General features: G+C 45.3%; 1 protein-coding gene across 1 annotated transcript; it reads right to left on the bottom strand.

Annotated features, from left to right (window-relative positions):
• Positions 1-8991: 8991 nt before the first annotated feature.
• LOC116940784 (protein FAM237A-like) lies at positions 8992-16717 on the bottom strand. Its single transcript, XM_032950982.2, has 3 exons — positions 16568-16717; positions 11891-12293; positions 8992-9536 (listed from the first exon to the last, which is right to left on the bottom strand). Exons 2-3 carry the CDS (start codon positions 12279-12281, stop codon positions 9439-9441), a joined length of 489 nt encoding a protein of 162 aa, XP_032806873.2. The 5' UTR covers positions 12282-12293; positions 16568-16717; the 3' UTR covers positions 8992-9438.
• Between the last annotated feature and the right edge of the window lie 1013 nt (positions 16718-17730).

Genomic DNA, 17730 nt, shown 5'->3' with positions numbered 1-17730 from the left:
GGATCTTAAAGTTATGTGAAAACCCTCCCCGTAGAGGCGATTAAATTTTGATTTAAAGCTTTCGTGACTGCAGTAATTCATATTATTAGTTTTTTCGGTAAAGTCACCTAATATACAAACCTATAGCCCATATTTTCAACCTGTCCATCAAAGAAGCATCAGTTCCTCTAGAATGTAAACATTCCTATGTCCGTCCACTTCACAAAGGGGGCCCTAAAGATGATCCAAATAACTATCGACCTATCTCAATTTTGTCCCCATTGATGAAAATTTTTGAAAAATTATTGACCTACCAAATTAGCAGTTTCCTGTCCACCAACAATCTACTACATCTAAAACAATCTGGGTTCCGAAAAAAAATACAGCACCACATCTGCTGCATTAGACTCTCTGAATCACATTTACAGTAGCCTTGATAATAAGCAGTAGTGCCTGTCTTTTTCGAGACCTGTCCAAAGCTTTTGATACAGTAGACCACAACACCCTGCTTAGTAAACTAAGTTGCCTCGGTTTTTCCGAAAACGCAGTAAAATGGTTACAAAATTACCTCTTTTCTCACACCCAAACTGCATTCACAGATGGTTGGAGGTCAAACAGTGTTAAATAACAAAAGGGGTTCCACAGGGTTCCATCCTCGGCCCCCTTTTATTCTCTCTTTATGTCAATGACTTTGGCACTGACCTGGATCATTCCAGGGTAAATCTTTTTGCAGATGACACGATACTGATTACTGCTGGCCGCTCTCTGGATGACGTGATTGCTAAGCTACAGGATGATTTCAACAAACTACAACATCAGCTAGTTGCTCTTAAACTAGTCCTGAATACCTCCAAAACTAAGGTGCTATGCTTCTCACCAGGACTAAAGCAGGAAGTTTATTTTTCCCCAATTACATTCCTTAAATAATTATCAAATAGAGCAAGTCAAGATCTATAAGTATCTTGGGGTGATCCTGGATTAAAAACTGAATTTTGAAGATCACATTGATTATATTGGTAAAAAGACAAAAATAAAAATTGGTTTTCTGTATCGACACAAGCACTGCATCCCCCCAATGTTCCATTTGAAATTGATAAAAGCTACCATACTGCCTTTACTTGACTACTGTGACATCGTGTATAAATCAGCCCCAAGTACTGTACTGAAGAAGCTTGATTCCATCTATCACTCGGCCTTAAGATTTACATTGAACTGCCCATATAGGACTGTGATCTCTACATTGGGTCAAACTTAACATATCTTAATGTTCGACGGCTTGTGCACCAGATCTTATTTATTCACGATGTACTTACAAAAAAATCCGCAGACTACCTGCTGGATCTCCTCTCTGTTTCAAAGAACAAATTTGACCTCAGGTCTTCGCTCATTTACCAGCTTCACATTCCCTATTGCCGTACAAAAACTGGAGGAAGGGCCTTTGCTATTGATGTCCCCAGGGTCTGGAATGCTATTGCCAATAAACTGCAACTTGAATCGCTACCAATGAGATCTCTCAAAACTGCTCTAGAGGAGTTATACACCCCTAGCTGCCACTGCTATTCATTGGCGTAAAATACAACAAAATGTTCCGCTCCGGATGACGCTGCAAAGTATTATCTGTATTTTGATTTAGCGTGCTGATCTTAAATGTGCAATGAAAAATGTGATACTCCGACTGATGCTTCTGTTGTTGTGGAGTAACTAATATAGATTGTAGACTGTTTATATACATTATAGACTGTTTATATACATTGTAGACTGTTTATATACATTGTAGACTGTTTATATACATTGTAGACTGTTTATATACATTGTAGACTGTTTATATACATTGTAGACTGTTTATATACATTGTTGCGCGTCGTCGCTTTGGGATGTTCTGTATTCATATTTTGTTTGTTGCGGTTGCACCCGACTTAAGAGGCACATGGCTCACAGGGCTATACCAAAATAAATGAAACTTGAAACTCATGCAGCCAGCTATGGCTCTAGGATTTGGTGTTACATGTTATTTATGTAGTTTATTGTAAAAATTCGGTCACAATCCCTATGATTACTGTTACGTTGCAATTATGGCTTTATTTTTTGGTGATTTCGAAAACGTTTTTTGGTTTGGACATGTTTGTTTTGTTGTAGTACGGAGTTAGACTGATGGCCTTAATCTAAGTTTTCTTGTGGTTGTTGTTGTTGTTGTTTGACTTGCATCCCACTGGGATTTTTTTGCACACAGCGTTGGTGTACGGTGCTTTTTTCAGGAATATTTTGCTGTTTTTTTCATGGATTTTGTTTGCACAGTCACATAGTCACTTTAAGATGTTTTCTTGTTCGTGTTTTTGTTTTTTTCGTTTGTTGTGGTTGCACCTGATTCAAGAGCCAAATGGCTCACAGGGCTATACCAAAATAAATAAACTGAAACTGAACTGAGGCAACGTACATTATGCATGTGCATTATGCAAGCCCTTTGAACTTGTCCTTCCTCTCGATTGTGTTTATTGAAGTATGCTGCCCTTTGTAGACATGCATTTAAGTAATGTATTATTTTATTATTCGTTTCCACGCAGCACTAAGACGGTAGCTATCTGAAAAGTTAAAGTTCATTTTATTTCTTTCAATTTCGATAGATTCTCTAATTAGTCTTGGCCAGTAGTAGCTAGTTTTGCACAAAACTTCAACATGATCAAAATAATTTGAGTGTCCTTGTTGGCACGCGTGTTCTGCTACCGCTGACAGTTGTATTTGGGAGAATTTAATATTTCTCTGATGTTCTTTTAGTCTCGTGCTGATCATTCGTCCTGTTTATGGGCTACCAAAAAATCACAAACCTGATGTCCCATTAAGACTCATAGTTAGTACAATAGGCTCTGACACGTACAAATGAGCACAATACGTAACGAAACAAATACAGCCCTACATCGGTAGGACCTCTTTGTTCATCAAAACTCTGAACATCTCGTAAATATAATTAAAGATATTTAGCTTAATCCTAATGATATTCTCGTAAGTTTTGATGTGACCTCTCTGTTCACGAGGGTTATGGTCAATGAGTCAATTAAATTACTCGGCACTGGTAACGAACAGTCTAGTTCGAATCTAGAACGAACAAAGGTTTAGCCAAAGATATCCCAAGACTAGCTGAACACTGTCTAAAGAACGCTTCTTGTGGCAAGATGACTTCTGTAAACAAAAGGAAGGAGCAGCAATGGGCTTTCCTTTGTCTCCTTTGATAGCGAATTTGTACATGTAAGATTTTGAAACAAAAGCAATAGCTTCAAGCACACTAAAACCATCTGCTTGGTTTAGATATGTGGATGACACATTGGTGGTCTGACCACACGGCAAAGATACACTGAACGCATTCTAAATAATCTCATCTCGCAAAACCCATCCATCCAGTTCACCATGGAATTGGAAGCTGACAGAACTCTCCCATTTCCGGATATTCTGCTCGGACGGGGTAGTAATAGTAAAATACCACACCATCACCCCGCACAGAAATCTGCTCTTATCAAGACGCTCATTCATCGTGCTAACAAAGTGTCAGATGGTGACAGTCTGAGAAGTGAAATTCAACATGTTAAAGAAGCGCTGCAAATGAACGGTTACAATGATGCACAAACCAACAGGGCATTGAATACCAAAACCAAATCAAATAACAAGAGCATTGAAACTGCCCAAGTAATTAAAACGATCAAAATACCGTACATTGCGGGAGTAACTGATAAACTAGCCAGATTTGGAACGGTACATAAAATACAGAAATTAATATCTGGTACAAAATATGTATTACCGAAGGTATCAACAGAAGGTGTGTACAGGATTAACTGCACGTGTGGTAAATGTTATTTTTGGGCAAACAGGACGAATGATCAGCATGAGACTAAAAGAACATCAGAGAAATATTAAATGCTCCCAAATACAACTGTCAGCAGTAGCAGAACACGCGTGCCAACAAGGAAACTCAATTGATTTTCATAATGTTGAAGTTTTGTGCAAAAATAGCTACTACTGGCCAAGACTAATTAGATAATCTATCGAAATTGAAAGAAAAAAATAACTTTAACCGTTCGGATAGCTACCGCCTTAGTGCTGCGTGGAAGCGAATCATCAAATAATACATTATTTAAATACATGCCTACAAAGGGCAGCGTACTTCAATAGGGGTTCCCGTTGGTACGGCTAGTTTAATACACACAATAGACAGGAAAGACAAGACCAAAGTGCTCTCATAATGCACATGCATAATGTACGTCGCCTGATGAAGCTATTTGTAATTACTGGCGAAACGTCGTACTCAGTAAATGTTGTGGCTTGGCTCTCCAACACACCGTTGTGCTGTACTAGTGACGAATCGGCACGTTCTGTTTACGTGACAGTCCTTACTAGTTGGCTGTGTCGGGTGGTGGCGGGTTTTGACGACACATTTATATATTTACGCGATCTAACCCAAACACCTCTATGATGGAGAATTCTGAAATTAGATTTATTGTGCGTCTAAAGTCAGTCGTGTTGCTGTATTGTACGCTTCTGTTTTCTAACGTTGGCTTTTTGTGTCTGTGTTGCAGGTAAATTGGAAACTAATTTCTTTAGAACTGCTTTTTATGTTTAGTTTGTTGTCTTTTCCCCGAACTTCTGAAAAGCGCAGTTGGTTATGTACGGTGCGAAATCAGTTCAACATATATACACAAACATATAGAAGCTAGCAACTGTTGTGATCGAGTAAGTTTGATGTTTCCTCGAGATTCTTTACTTTCGTGTTCAGTTGTTGGCTTATTTGAGGTTTCTTATGCTTCTAGGTTAGTAATTTGAATTTAGTTTTAGGATATTTGCATTTACATTGCTTGTGAAGTTTGTCTTCAGAATTTTTACATCCATGGTGTCGACGCATGAGCTTCTGCTATAGATTCCTCTTGTTACTGTCTAGTTGATTTATTTCCATACGGGGTATGTACATTTACATGGCGCTTAGCATTCCCAATCTGTTTCTTACATTTTGACTGAAAACTTTCGTGACTGCAGGAATTCTTATTCTTTGGTTATTTCGGTAAAGTCACGTAGATAGAAAAAAAGTAAATAAATAAAAGCTACGACGACGTTTTTTAAAACAGTCGCCTTCCGTGACCTTCCCCCCTTTTCCCTCCTGAAGACGGTCGCTTGTGTTATGATCGAAACGTCGTAGTTTTTATTTTATTAACTTTTTTAATCTACGTGACTTTACCGAAAGAACCAAATATTAATCTATTGCTTGTGGGTTCCTGTGTCGGGGTTCACTCTAATAATCTTGCTATTGGGTTATTTTCTTGAATTTTTACTTGGGCCACTTGCATCTCACCCAGCTTCTTCAGTCATCCAGCTACAGAAGACCGATTCGCATGATTCCGGCCGCGCACCGTCACTTACATCTCAAACGCGTTTCTTTCTCCCGGCCCAATGCAACCTGTCACAGTATACCTGCTGCTGCATTCTCTACTGCCTGGCTCAAGCTGGGGGGGAGTGTGAGACTGACCACGCTGGTGCTCCCATGGTGCACTGGGGGACTGTGAGACTGACCACGCTGGTGCTCCCATGGTGCACTGGGGGGAGTGTGAGACTGACCACGCTGGTGCTCCCATGGTGCACTGGGGGGACTATGAGACTGACCACGCTGGTGCTCCCATGGTGCACTGGGGGGGAGTGTGAGACTGACCACGCTGGTGCTCCCATGGTGCACTGGGAGGGGGGGGGGACTGTGAGACTGACCACGCTGGTGCTCCCATGGTGCACTGGGGGGGAGTGTGAGACTGACCACGCTGGTGCTCCCATGGTGCACTGGGAGGGGGGGGGGAGTGTGAGACTGACCACGCTGGTGCTCCCATGGTGCACTGGGGGGGGAGTGTGAGACTGACCACGCTGGTGCTCCCATGGTGCACTGGGAGGGGGGGGAGTGTGAGACTGACCACGCTGGTGCTCCCATGGTGCACTGGGAGGGGGGGGGGAGTGTGAGACTGACCACGCTGGTGCTCCCATGGTGCACTGATTAAAGCACCCGTAACATTAAACTTGATGTTGTCGCACTGACAAAATAATCGTTAGCGTTGTGGAGAATGTGACAATACAAGCAGACTATACCTCCTTCACATGTCTATATTGCATAATTATTTTACACATCCAGTCATTCACACAGCCTTCTGGGAGTGCCTCGGAAGGTGGTTTTGGTGGAATAATTTCACAATTTTGAAAAATAGAGATTTGCAATTGAGTGCGGAGAGATGGATGGTCACAACGCTTCTGGATATATATTTATATTTCGATTTAAAGCTTTCGTGACTGCAATGATTCATCTTCTTTGGTTCTTTCGGTAAAGTCACGTAGAATGAGAATAAAATAATAAATTGATAAAATAAAATAACACAATGATATTCTCACGACGTTTCGGCCACAACACAAGCGGCCTTCATCAGGTGAAGGGGACGAGACTGTCTGGTAGGACAGCGCTGGAGTGAAAGAGCCACGTTCAGATCACGGCCTTTTAAGCTGTGTGAGAGGAACAAAGCGCCTTGACAAAGGAATTAGCATATAATTTAGCATTGAAATGGCTGAATGATTAGCTTGTGACTGGTCACAGAAATAGTTATGTTAAAAGTTAAAGCATACACATCCGCAGAGGCACCCCTTGACAATGGAATTAGCATAGAATTTAGCATTGAAATAGCTAAGTTAAAGCATACACATCCGCAGAGGCACCCCTTGACAATGGAATTAGCATAGAATTTAGCATTGAAATAGCTGAGTGATTAGCTTGTAACTGCTCACAGAAATAGCTACGTTAAAGTCAGACCATACACATTCACCGAGGCACTTAGTACAAATCAAACAGGAGAATTTAGCATTGAAATAACTAGGCGAATTTAGCATTGAAATAACTGAGTGATTAGCTAGTGACTGGTCACAGAAATGACTATGTTGAAGTCAAGGCCTACACATCTGAGCTATTCACAGTACTATATAGTGAACCAATAAAAACTAAAATATAAATTACCTTAATGTTTCGATTTAAAGCTTTCGTGACTGCAATGATTTTACCGAAAGAACCAAAGAAGATGTACCTTAATGGTATCAATAAATTCTATATTCTCCAATCAGCTAAGCTACCAACAATAACGACTTAATTTATATTTTAGTTTTTATTGGTTCACTATATAGTACTGTGAATAGCTCAGATGTGTAGGCCTTGACTTCAACATAGTCATTTCTGTGACCAGTCACTAGCTAATCACTCAGTTATTTCAATGCTAAATTCGCCTAGTTATTTCAATGCTAAATTCTCCTGTTTGATTTGTACTAAGTGCCTCGGTGAATGTGTATGGTCTGACTTTAACGTAGCTATTTCTGTGAGCAGTTACAAGCTAATCACTCAGCTATTTCAATGCTAAATTCTATGCTAATTCCATTGTCAAGGGGTGCCTCTGCGGATGTGTATGCTTTAACTTAGCTATTTCAATGCTAAATTCTATGCTAATTCCATTGTCAAGGGGTGCCTCTGCGGATGTGTATGCTTTAACTTTTAACATAACTATTTCTGTGACCAGTCACAAGCTAATCATTCAGCCATTTCAATGCTAAATTATATGCTAATTCCTTTGTCAAGGCGCTTTGTTCCTCTCACACAGCTTAAAAGGCCGTGATCTGAACGTGGCTCTTTCACTCCAGCGCTGTCCTACCAGACAGTCTCGTCCCCTTCACCTGATGAAGGCCGCTTGTGTTGTGGCCGAAACGTCGTGAGAATATTGTGTTATTTTATTTTATCAATTTATTATTTTATTCTCATTCTACGTGACTTTACCGAAAGAACCAAAGAAGATATATATTTATGTTTATACAGATACTGCTCAGAATATCTTGGCAGGTTATGTGAAGCATCTTAGAAGTTTAGAATGGATCATAGGGTAAAAGCATTGCAGACATCAGCGATAAGAGATTGTGATGGATGGGCCACCTGTGAGTATAGGAGACAGGCGGTGGCGTGGCACCAAGTGGTGTTTGACCAAAAAGGACGCCTAACACGAATGGGGAGACATTTTAACGGCAGTCCTAGGATCAACGTCTGTCGCTTTTGGCAAAAGGAAGCAATGGTAAGGTGGACCAGCATGACCTTGCTCGTGGTATGTTCTTGATCTTCGTGAAACTGATGATTATGGATTCAAATATTAACCCATAAAAGTTTGACGTAGTCTTCAAGGCTTGTTCAGGAGTCCCTGCATCTGACCGTTATGCAGGAGCAGGCCGCGAGCCTTCCTTCTCGCTGTCTTTCGCTTCTGAGATCCTAACGTCCCCACCATCAAATATTATTTGAGACTTAAAATATATCTGAGGAATGACAATTACAGCGCGAGTTGGGTCCAGGACTTGTCATGGACGTGGCTGACCACGTGTAAATCTTTATCCCTTACCAACCGTGCTACGCTGTGTCTCTGTGGACAGACAAGCGCCTAATGTCACGATAGTTTTATTAAATGGCAGTGAACATACTCGGTCATGGTTTAAAGTCGATATTTCTAAGGGTGTCAATGATCAGTCTGCATTTGTGCTTCACAATTGCATCTTGGTTTAATATCAAAAGAGATGACACATTGTGTACAATAGGCGGCTCAATCTCAATACTTACGGTGCTATAGAAACTGTAGTTATTATTTGTTCTCGTGCTTTATTTGTTTGAATTCTTAGTTCACAACTAAAAATGCAAGTTTGTGTCTCAACAAATGCTCACTTGTAAATTGTAGGTTTCGTGGATGAAAAATATGATTTAGAAAAAGTTTACAAAACACGCTTTACTCAACGCGCTTAACTTGTTCAGACTACCGTTAAACTAATTCAACTAAGCATTTTGATTGTTGTGTATACATGTTAATTAACCAGCGTCTAAAATGAGTTTTATAATGCACTGCATTAAAATTGCCTTCACCTGCTTCGAGCACAGTCAACACTCCAAATGACAGCCACGCACACTTCAATGGAGGCAGCGCTTGAAATTTGAGATTGAATTTCAATCCAAACATTTAATACTTAAAACTGTTAGTGCAAACCTCTTAACATCCACTCACGTTTATTTATATATATGAATCATTGCAGGTGATGTTAGAGAGTACACCAATATCGTTTAATTCAATGCCGCAAGGAACTGTGCGCGTGATTGGCTCAAGCGGACGAGCGGTCATCCTCGACTCCGCTCTGGGCTCCTCCCGCGAGTTCACGGCCCACACTGCGCACACGGAGGACTCGGAATCACGCCGGGGACCGCTCTCAGACGGCGCCTTCACAAAGTCGAGCTCAGCGCAGTTTAGGGCGTTTATCGTAAAGTAATAATAATATTCATAGCAAAACGTAAAATTGTCAACAATTCTAAACATGAACGTGAATGCACCGAAGAAAAGAGCAGAAGCCGAGTTCGATCTCCGCTTCGCGCACGTGTATTTATTTACGAAATCAAAATTGCTGGAACTTTTTGATAATTCTTTCCAAGTAAGTCGGGAATGACATCTTCATTAACAATCCTGCTTGCCTGTGAGGTACTGATGCGAAATCTGAAAAGAGAATAATTACATTCATTTACAAGTAAACAACATTCTCAACATATGAAAGTTCACTATATTACTTGATCTCTGATAATGGTTAAATTTTTTGCAAGTATCATTGTCTGAGCGTTACAATGGCTTATACTGCGTATAAATTGTGGAAAAAAAAAATAATTCAGTAAATTGCTGAATTACCCACGTGCATTTTACAGGATCCATGTGAAAGAAGGTATCTCTAAAACTGGCGTGATCCCCGCACGTAGATCACGCGGTGTGCAGAGGTGGCCTCGTGACACTGCCTGTGGCTGTTCACGATTGCCAGTTCTCCAGAACGTAAGAAACCATGGAATTATTAAATGTGAGCACACTTATTTAACAAATACAATGAAATAAAATGATCGCCGATATCGTCACTCCACACCCATTAAAGTCGTATTTGAAATGTTCTCATCAATCAACAACAACGCAAATATCTTCAGCAACTTTGTTTTTTAACCAATACTAACCCCACCCCAAGGCACTCATGTGTATTACAGGTGATGGTGAATGATTTGGAATTAAACAGACAGTAAAAGGGAAGCGATGCTCCACACAGGCGGTTGCCATTGCGGTGTCTCGCGTGGCTGCACGCAGTCGTGGGTGCAAAGTGGTGGTCCGTGTGTAAGGTCTCAGCACCAAGTAATCATCTGCGTCACTTTTGATTATATATGTACTCGAACAACATAAACAAGCAGACAATCACGCCTCCTTCCTATAGCTGTCCCTTACAAAATGTCTATTATTTTACACATCCAATCAGCCACGCAGCCTTATGGGGAGTGTATAATTTCAGCAGCATTGGTTTCATGCGTGGGGACTCTAGACTGACCTCGACACTCAGTGTCTCATCAGACTTGACTACAAGCATGGCTTTCCTATGAAAGCAAGTCTGAATCTGCTCATGATACACTAAATATCAACAGCAGTCCAGAGTTTGCTTGTGTTGACCAATGCTGCTGAAGTTATGTTCGATAAAGCCGTGGTGGCTGATGAGATGCGTAAAATAATATATATGGAGAGATGGATATATGAAGGAGGCGTATTGCTTGCTTCGTTGTCTTGTTTCTTGTGTAAGATGACATTTGCATCAGGCACTGGCCCATGCTCCCTGGTTGCTTGACACGAATTCAGGTGCAGCTCGCGCAGCTCCACAGCCACTGCGACATGTGCGCACACGAGCACACCGTGCCGGTGTCGTGTGTGGAGCCAATGATTCAAACATTAAGTGCAGTTAAACATACTCATTTAATTTGTATATGACGTACAGTACTTGCTTCTTCATGTTAATCCATCTCCTGTAATAATGAGAGCGGTAATGATGTATGCAGCATAATGAGTGGCCACAGTGAGCTGCGTCAGCATCAGAACCTGATTCCCATCCCTTGGCAGATTGGCCGAAACATCGCCGTAGCGATTTTCCACGTTGTTCATAATGGAGACATCGGCACAGGTATGCAGAAACATTCCCCAGCATGTGAATGAGCCCCACGATTTTATCCCTTTCCTTCCGACCTCTGAGCCCCGGTAACCGACCCTAGAGGAGGTGCCCTGCCTTCATCGACAGCCAAGCCAACGTGACGATGAGTAAAGTTTAAAGCAATTCTGATTTTTTGGGGGGATATAATATTTTTTAATCTTTTAATTGTTCTATTACGTGACCAATACATATTTATTCAATCAAAACGTTTAATCAAAGCGTGGAAGCATATTTTAATAATAAACTTAAATACCTTGCATGCATTTTAAATTGATCTGGTTTGCATTGCGTACATCACCACCCTTAATCAGGGAGTGCACGTGTGCTGTATTCTAATCTGCAGGCGCTGTAAGTGATGGCTATGTGCAATAGACGCATCTCAATTCAACACGTAGGCTTTTGCGACCAATATTCATAATTCAGTTTTTTTTGGGTTAGATATTTACGCAGTCTAACCCAAAAAACCTGTATTATGGATAACAGAGAAGCCATTTTCAAAATAGCGGCTGAATCCCACCGTGGCTGGAAGCGCTTGTAGGGTTTGAAGGAAACGAGCCTCCTTAGCTCCCAAATGGCTGCATCGTTTGAATAGGAGCGTGGCAATGTGTGCATGCATGTTGGTACACATATATAGAGTGTATACTTGTGAATGTAAACGAGTTAAAGCAAATGACAGGGTTACATTTTAATGGTGCTGAAGCTGACGTTGTAAAACAAATACATGTTCAATGCTTCATGCGTATGTATGTTGAACTTATTTCGTATCCTACGAAGCCAAACCGTGCTATTCGGGGGAGCACCACCTACACAGTAATTATTTAACTCAAATATGAGCATGCCCACATACCTGGAGCCCTGCGTGGGCTGTGCACGGCAGAGTGCACAGCAGTAGCGGTTTCCCTTCGTCCCAGGCCGTGTGATATGGAGATGACACACTGCACATACTTGTCCCAAAACAGCTGCGCCAGGTCCCAGAAGTTCTTGGCATGGTGCGGGTTGTCAGAGTTCTTCAGGCCGAGCATGAAATTCCAGAATTCGCCGACTGTGTGCGTCATGCGGGGCTTTTGCATCTTGATGACTGCGATCGTGGACCACTCCCAGCACTGTGGATTCACCTCGTTGAGTGACAGCACGTCGATGTCTCCCCGAGGAAGGCATGGCACCACGAGGCCCAGCACCACGAGCAGCCACAGAAAGGGCTTCCCCCAGCGTGGAGTCTTCTCTTGGTACCTGGGCATTGTCAAGTTGATCTGAAAAATAAAAACAAGCACGCTCATATTACAAGGCCATCCGCTCAGAGGTAAAAGATACAGGATGCAGCCCTGCAATTGTTTGCTCATGGCCCCGTTGACAGATTGGCTACGTAGGGTGCGAAAGAAGTTAAATATGCATACACATAAGGTGTTTGGTCTATTCTCCCACACTGACCAGATGTATTGGAAAAGGTCGGGGTACCCATACATTACCCCACCATACGTGACCTGCCGATCATACACGAACAGGTATCTACAGCACATACTGCCGGTCCACTCACAGAACACCAACAATTGCACGATCTCTGCGCAAGGGGACTCGGTACAAACATCAAGGCGATGTGCGTCAGGAGCAGCAACTCCATTAGCCACGATGACCTCACCACTGTGAAGGTAGCTACCACCATGGTAACTGCACAGGTAGCCACCACCGTGGTAACTGCACAGGTAGCTACCACCGTACACGCACGAGGAATGGAGGTGCCCCCCCCCCTCCACAGCGAGCCACAGAGAGGATTGTGGATCTGCTACGTACGGTGACAAAGACGTCCTCCCTTTGAGTAAAAGCTCCAAAAAACACGACATAGAACGACTCCCACAACAGAGTTGAGGAAAGTGTCCATCTGAGACTTAAACAACCGGAGTGTATCATGGGAAGACATATCCCATCATACCAGAAGTGGAGAGAACCACATGCGAATGCATCGCCTTAAGCATATCAAAAGCTGGATTTGTTTTATGTCCCGGGAAGAATGACAACTTTCCCGGATCGTCGCTGCCACAACGAGAGGGCGATCCTGTAACACCAGAACAGGTGGGACCCCCCGTTGTGAGTGCTACGGCATTACTGAAGCAGGTGAGTGTCCAGCAACCAACGACACCATCGCACTGGAAGAGGAGCGGCCACTTATCGGTGATCCACAGCATCACCACCAAGCACTGTCGTCGCGCTGCGGCACAGGGGTCTCAAGCCGCACGCAGACGTGTTTTTAAGCTATCGTGGTAGCGGTGATTAGTCTCGCACAATTTCAGAGCGCAGAATTCATAACTCGGCAAGAGTTGACATGTCTAATTCACCCCCTGCATATACAATATCACGTAGTAGGCGCATGTTACCCAGGGGGCTCCTCGGGCAGCTCCCGACTACCCTCACCCCTCATCTCTTGAATCTGTGCTCGATACGTGCCTGCACGCACGATTTAGCGGGCTGCTGGTGAAACGTACGAGGATTTTGTTTAAATCCTCGTTGCATTATTGTTCCAGCTACGGACGTCGCTAAAACTTCTCCCAAACGTTAATAACGTTCCCGTATTCACAGTGGGTGTCCTTCAGGCGTCTGATGGTTCTTATATCACTACGCGAGCTAGAATCCAGCATGTGGAATGGGAATACGCATGGGACACTTCCCGTTGTTATTTTCACTTTCATTTAAATCGGTGTCTTCAGGGAACTTCCGAGGTCACAGTCAAGGAGGCTGAGCAACGCAGTGAACGATGCATTTCCTTCACTAATAAATAAGCAGACAATACGTTTTCGTATATCTGTTAATCCACGTAAAAAAGTATGTTTACACATTCCATCAACCACAAGGCCTTCTGACAATATATCATTTCAGCTGCGTTGGTTTAGCACAAGCAAACTAGACCGACCTCGACACTTAACATTGAGGCTTGCTTAAATCAGTGCTGCTGGTGAACTGACACATGTTAACATGGGAAAAGACTCTCTCTGTTAGATATGGGTTCGAGTAAGACATAAAGCTGTATCATACTGATTAGCATCGTTGTTTGCTTGTGTTGAGCTAATGCTGCTGAAATCATGCACTTCCAGAAAAGATTGTGTGCCCGATAGAATGTGTATAAAAACATTTTGTATGTATCATCTGGAGGGACTGCTACGTGGAGGCGAATATTGTCTGCTTATTTATTTTGTTCTGATATTCTCTCCGCAACGACGCCCATGGTTCTTTTGTGAAAATCCCAAGACGAATCCAAAGCCGAGCACGGACGTGGAGAGCAGCCGAGCGCCGCTCGTGTGGCTGCCCACCGCCTGCGCACTCCGAGGACGGATCTGCCCTGCGGAATACCTCCTCACTGAGACACCACGCGTCTTTGGCATGTTCCCTTCAGCACTGCGCATATTTAACGTGGATGTCTATAATTCATCGCATACTTCTCATTTCACGAGACCATCTGTGATTCCACAATTGAGTCCATTTCATGATAATTCCAGAAGCGCGCGAATGACCCGTGGTTGCGTTCGTGGTGGATTAGGAGGCCGAGGAGGTCGATGTTGGTCTTCGGGCCTACGCCGCTTATGCAAAGGGTAGCACGGATGCGCGGTGCGAGGGATTAAAGCGAAGAACACTCCCAGCGATGTCACCTCTGCAACGCATCGGAGACGGAGACCCGTGACCGTCAAGACTCTGCCATTGACACCGCAGCATCGTAAAGAAAACGCGCTGTGTGTCGCCGCCACTACAGCCGCGAGCTGGGCGGTGGTGGCGCACGCCTGTAATCTAGCACTGTGAAGGCAGCGAGAGTTGGTGGATCGGAGAAATGTTGTGAAACTCAATTCCCTTGGCTTTCCAGTAGAATGCAGTACAGCAAAGTGTGGATTAATATTATTGTTGCCCCTCGCATGTGTGGGGATTCTGCGGGTGCTCGGGTTTCCTCCCACATGTATACACGCTCAACAATTCAGGAGGCGCGCGAGCTTCTGGTTATCCTGGCATCGCACACCAAATCCCTCCTTCACATATTAGTCTCTTCACAAAACATATACAAATTATACATCCCATTCGCCTCCCCGCTCTCTGGGAGCGCATCATCTAAGCATTATTGTTCAACACAAGCGAACTCTCTAGGCTAGTATTGCCACGCGCAGTAAACGCTGTAGGTCATCATTGAAGGGCAAATATTTTATTTTGTTATTCTCGAACACGACGCTAATTGTAATTTCTGTTATATGTACCAGAGGATACCACTGTATCGCGCAGCAGACCCTCACATCGATGTTGTACTTCAATAGATTCATGCACTCACCAGGTAGACGATTATTCGCATGAATGAGTCCGCAGGTGATGGTTGGCTAAGACACCTAACACGCAGCATGTTCGCGGAGCTTTGCTTTAACCCGAGTCACAGTTTGACTCGAGTTCGGTTCTTGGCTCGTTTTGCAGGTGTCGTTGTCTGAATTGTTTTAATTCACTCGGCAGCAACAAATTCGAAGTGAGAAAGTTGTAGAATTCTGTCGGTGCTATCGGTTTATGGTGGATGCGCTCAGAGTGAAAGCTGAATTCGACAGGAACGCGTCGACGATGCGTATCCTCGGGTTGCGGTTTGGCCACCGTGGAACCCCCGCGCTGTGCCCGTGGGACCCCCGCGCTGTGCCCGTGGGACCCCCGCACTGTGCCCGTGGGACCCTCGCGCTGTGCCCGTGGGTCCCTCGCGCTGTGCCCGTGGGACCCCCGCACTGTGCCCGTGGGACCTCCGCGTTGTTCCCGTGGGACCCCCGCGCTGTGCCCGTGGGACCCCCGCGCTGTGCCCGTGGGACCCCCGCACTGTGCCCGTGGGACCCCCGCGCTGTGCCCGTGGGACCCCCGCGCTGTGCCCGTGGGACCTCCGCGTTGTTCCCGTGGGTCCCTCGCGCTGTGCCCGTGGGACCCCCGCACTGTGCCCGTGGGACCCCCGCGCTGTGCCCGTGGGACCCCCGCACTGTGCCCGTGGGACCCCCGCGCTGTGCCCGTGGGACCTCCGCGTTGTTCCCGTGGGTCCCTCGCGCTGTGCCCGTGGGACCCCCGCGCTGTGCCCGTGGGACCTCCGCGTTGTTCCCGTGGGTCCCTCGCGCTGTGCCCGTGGGACCCCCGCACTGTGCCCGTGGGACCCCCGCGCTGTGCCCGTGGGACCCCCGCACTGTGCCCGTGGGACCCTCGCGCTGTGCCCGTGGGACCCCCGCACTGTGCCCGTGGGTTCCTCGCGCTGTGCCCGTGGGACTCCCGCGCTGTGCCCGTGGGATCCTAGCGCAGTGCCCGCCCGCGTTCACGTGAAGCCGTGATGGTGCCGCTTCTATCCTCCCCCTGGCACCGCGTTCCTACTTCCCTTCACTCATCCACGCAGGGAGAGTCGCTGCTTGAGCAGCAGCATTTGCGATGTGACCGCGTTCCCGCGTTGCGTTGCAGCGCTCTTGTGAGCTACCACGCCGAGGGTGGAGTAGAGGACACAGGCGTAGAGACGTACCCTGCCGAGGGTGAGGCACAGGGGTGGACTTACCTGTGAGATGGCGCACAGGAGGTAGAGATGCGACCTCGGAGCGCGCCCCGTGCAATCCGCTCCGCGTGCTGGGAGTGCGGGCTGAGCGCGGGGTGGGTGGTTTGGTCTCCCGCGGGGCTGGGAGCGCGGTCCCTGGGGCCGCGAGTCGCGGCGCTTTTATTCCCGGCGCCCCGAGGCGGGGAGGAGCCGCAGCGCGCGGTTGCGTCAGTGAGGGCGCCGTGGCCGCGGGTCGCTCGCTCGCTCTCTTACTTCACCAGTCACACCACTCGCGTCTTGACCTTTCAGCGACGTGACGGCATGGACCGCGTGTCGCCCTGGGACCTCGTGGCGCGCACGACACCGCGCACCCAACCATACGTGCCCAACACAGACGACACTCGGCATACTCGAGATAAGACGACCACAAGTATTTGTTTCCCACTGCGCGCCAAGCACAATACCATCTGTGAGTGCATCAATTCAGCAGCATTGGTTCCATAGAACCAACTCTGGACCGGTGTTGACATGCTTTATCTCTTAAACAGAGGGTCCTTGCCTATAACATCTGTGAGTTTAACAGCATTGGTTCAAGCAAGCCTGTACGTCGAACCCGATTAATATTTTGCTTGTATTGATCCAATACTGTGAAGATTATGCACTCTAATATGGCCTTTTTGAGGAAGGACAGAAACGTGAAGGGAATATATTGTATTCTTGGTTCTTTCGGTAAAGTCACGTAGAAGGGAAATAATACAATAATACAAATAAAACAATAAAATTCTCACGACGTTTCGATTGCAACAAAAGCAATCATCATCAGGTGTGAAAACCACAGCAAGAAAATTTTAAAAAAGTGGCGGTTTTGTTTTCTTAATGTTAGCAGCACGGACGGCAGCTGCGTGACTTTACCGAAAGAACCAAGATTATGAATCACTGCAGTCACGAAAGCTTTAAATCGGAATATATTGTGCTTACTTCTTGTTACTTAGCGCGGCAATGTCCCGGTGCTGCTCGGCTACTGTCCACACTGCTGCTGCCTCCACGGGGTGTTTTGGGGTTGTTTTCTAGGGGGTCAAAACGGGGTTCGAGGCAGTCACCTCGCGGCAATGCGGTAGACCTGGGACCATTTCCTCAGGAACTCCCAACACTGTGGACCAGTGGCGCCACACGCGGTGAACGTCCCC

Source organism: Petromyzon marinus, chromosome 10, assembly GCF_048934315.1.
Source record: "Petromyzon marinus isolate PM22_M1 ecotype Great Lakes invasive population chromosome 10, UKy_Petmar_22M1.pri1.0, whole genome shotgun sequence".
Lineage (NCBI taxonomy): Eukaryota > Metazoa > Chordata > Hyperoartia > Petromyzontiformes > Petromyzontidae > Petromyzon > Petromyzon marinus.
The sequence above is the reverse complement of the archived record's forward strand: the minus strand, read 5'-3'. Positions and strand labels throughout refer to the sequence as shown.

Bases quoted from the DNA above. Each gene is read 5' to 3' on its own strand.
- LOC116940784 (XM_032950982.2), bottom strand. From the start codon at position 12,281: ATGCCCAGGTACCAAGAGAAGACTCCACGCTGGGGGAAGCCCTTTCTG. The intron at 9,537-11,890 runs GTATGTGGGCAT...TTCTCTTTTCAG, and splicing joins CAGCCCACGCAGGGCTCCAG to ATTTCGCATCAGTACCTCAC.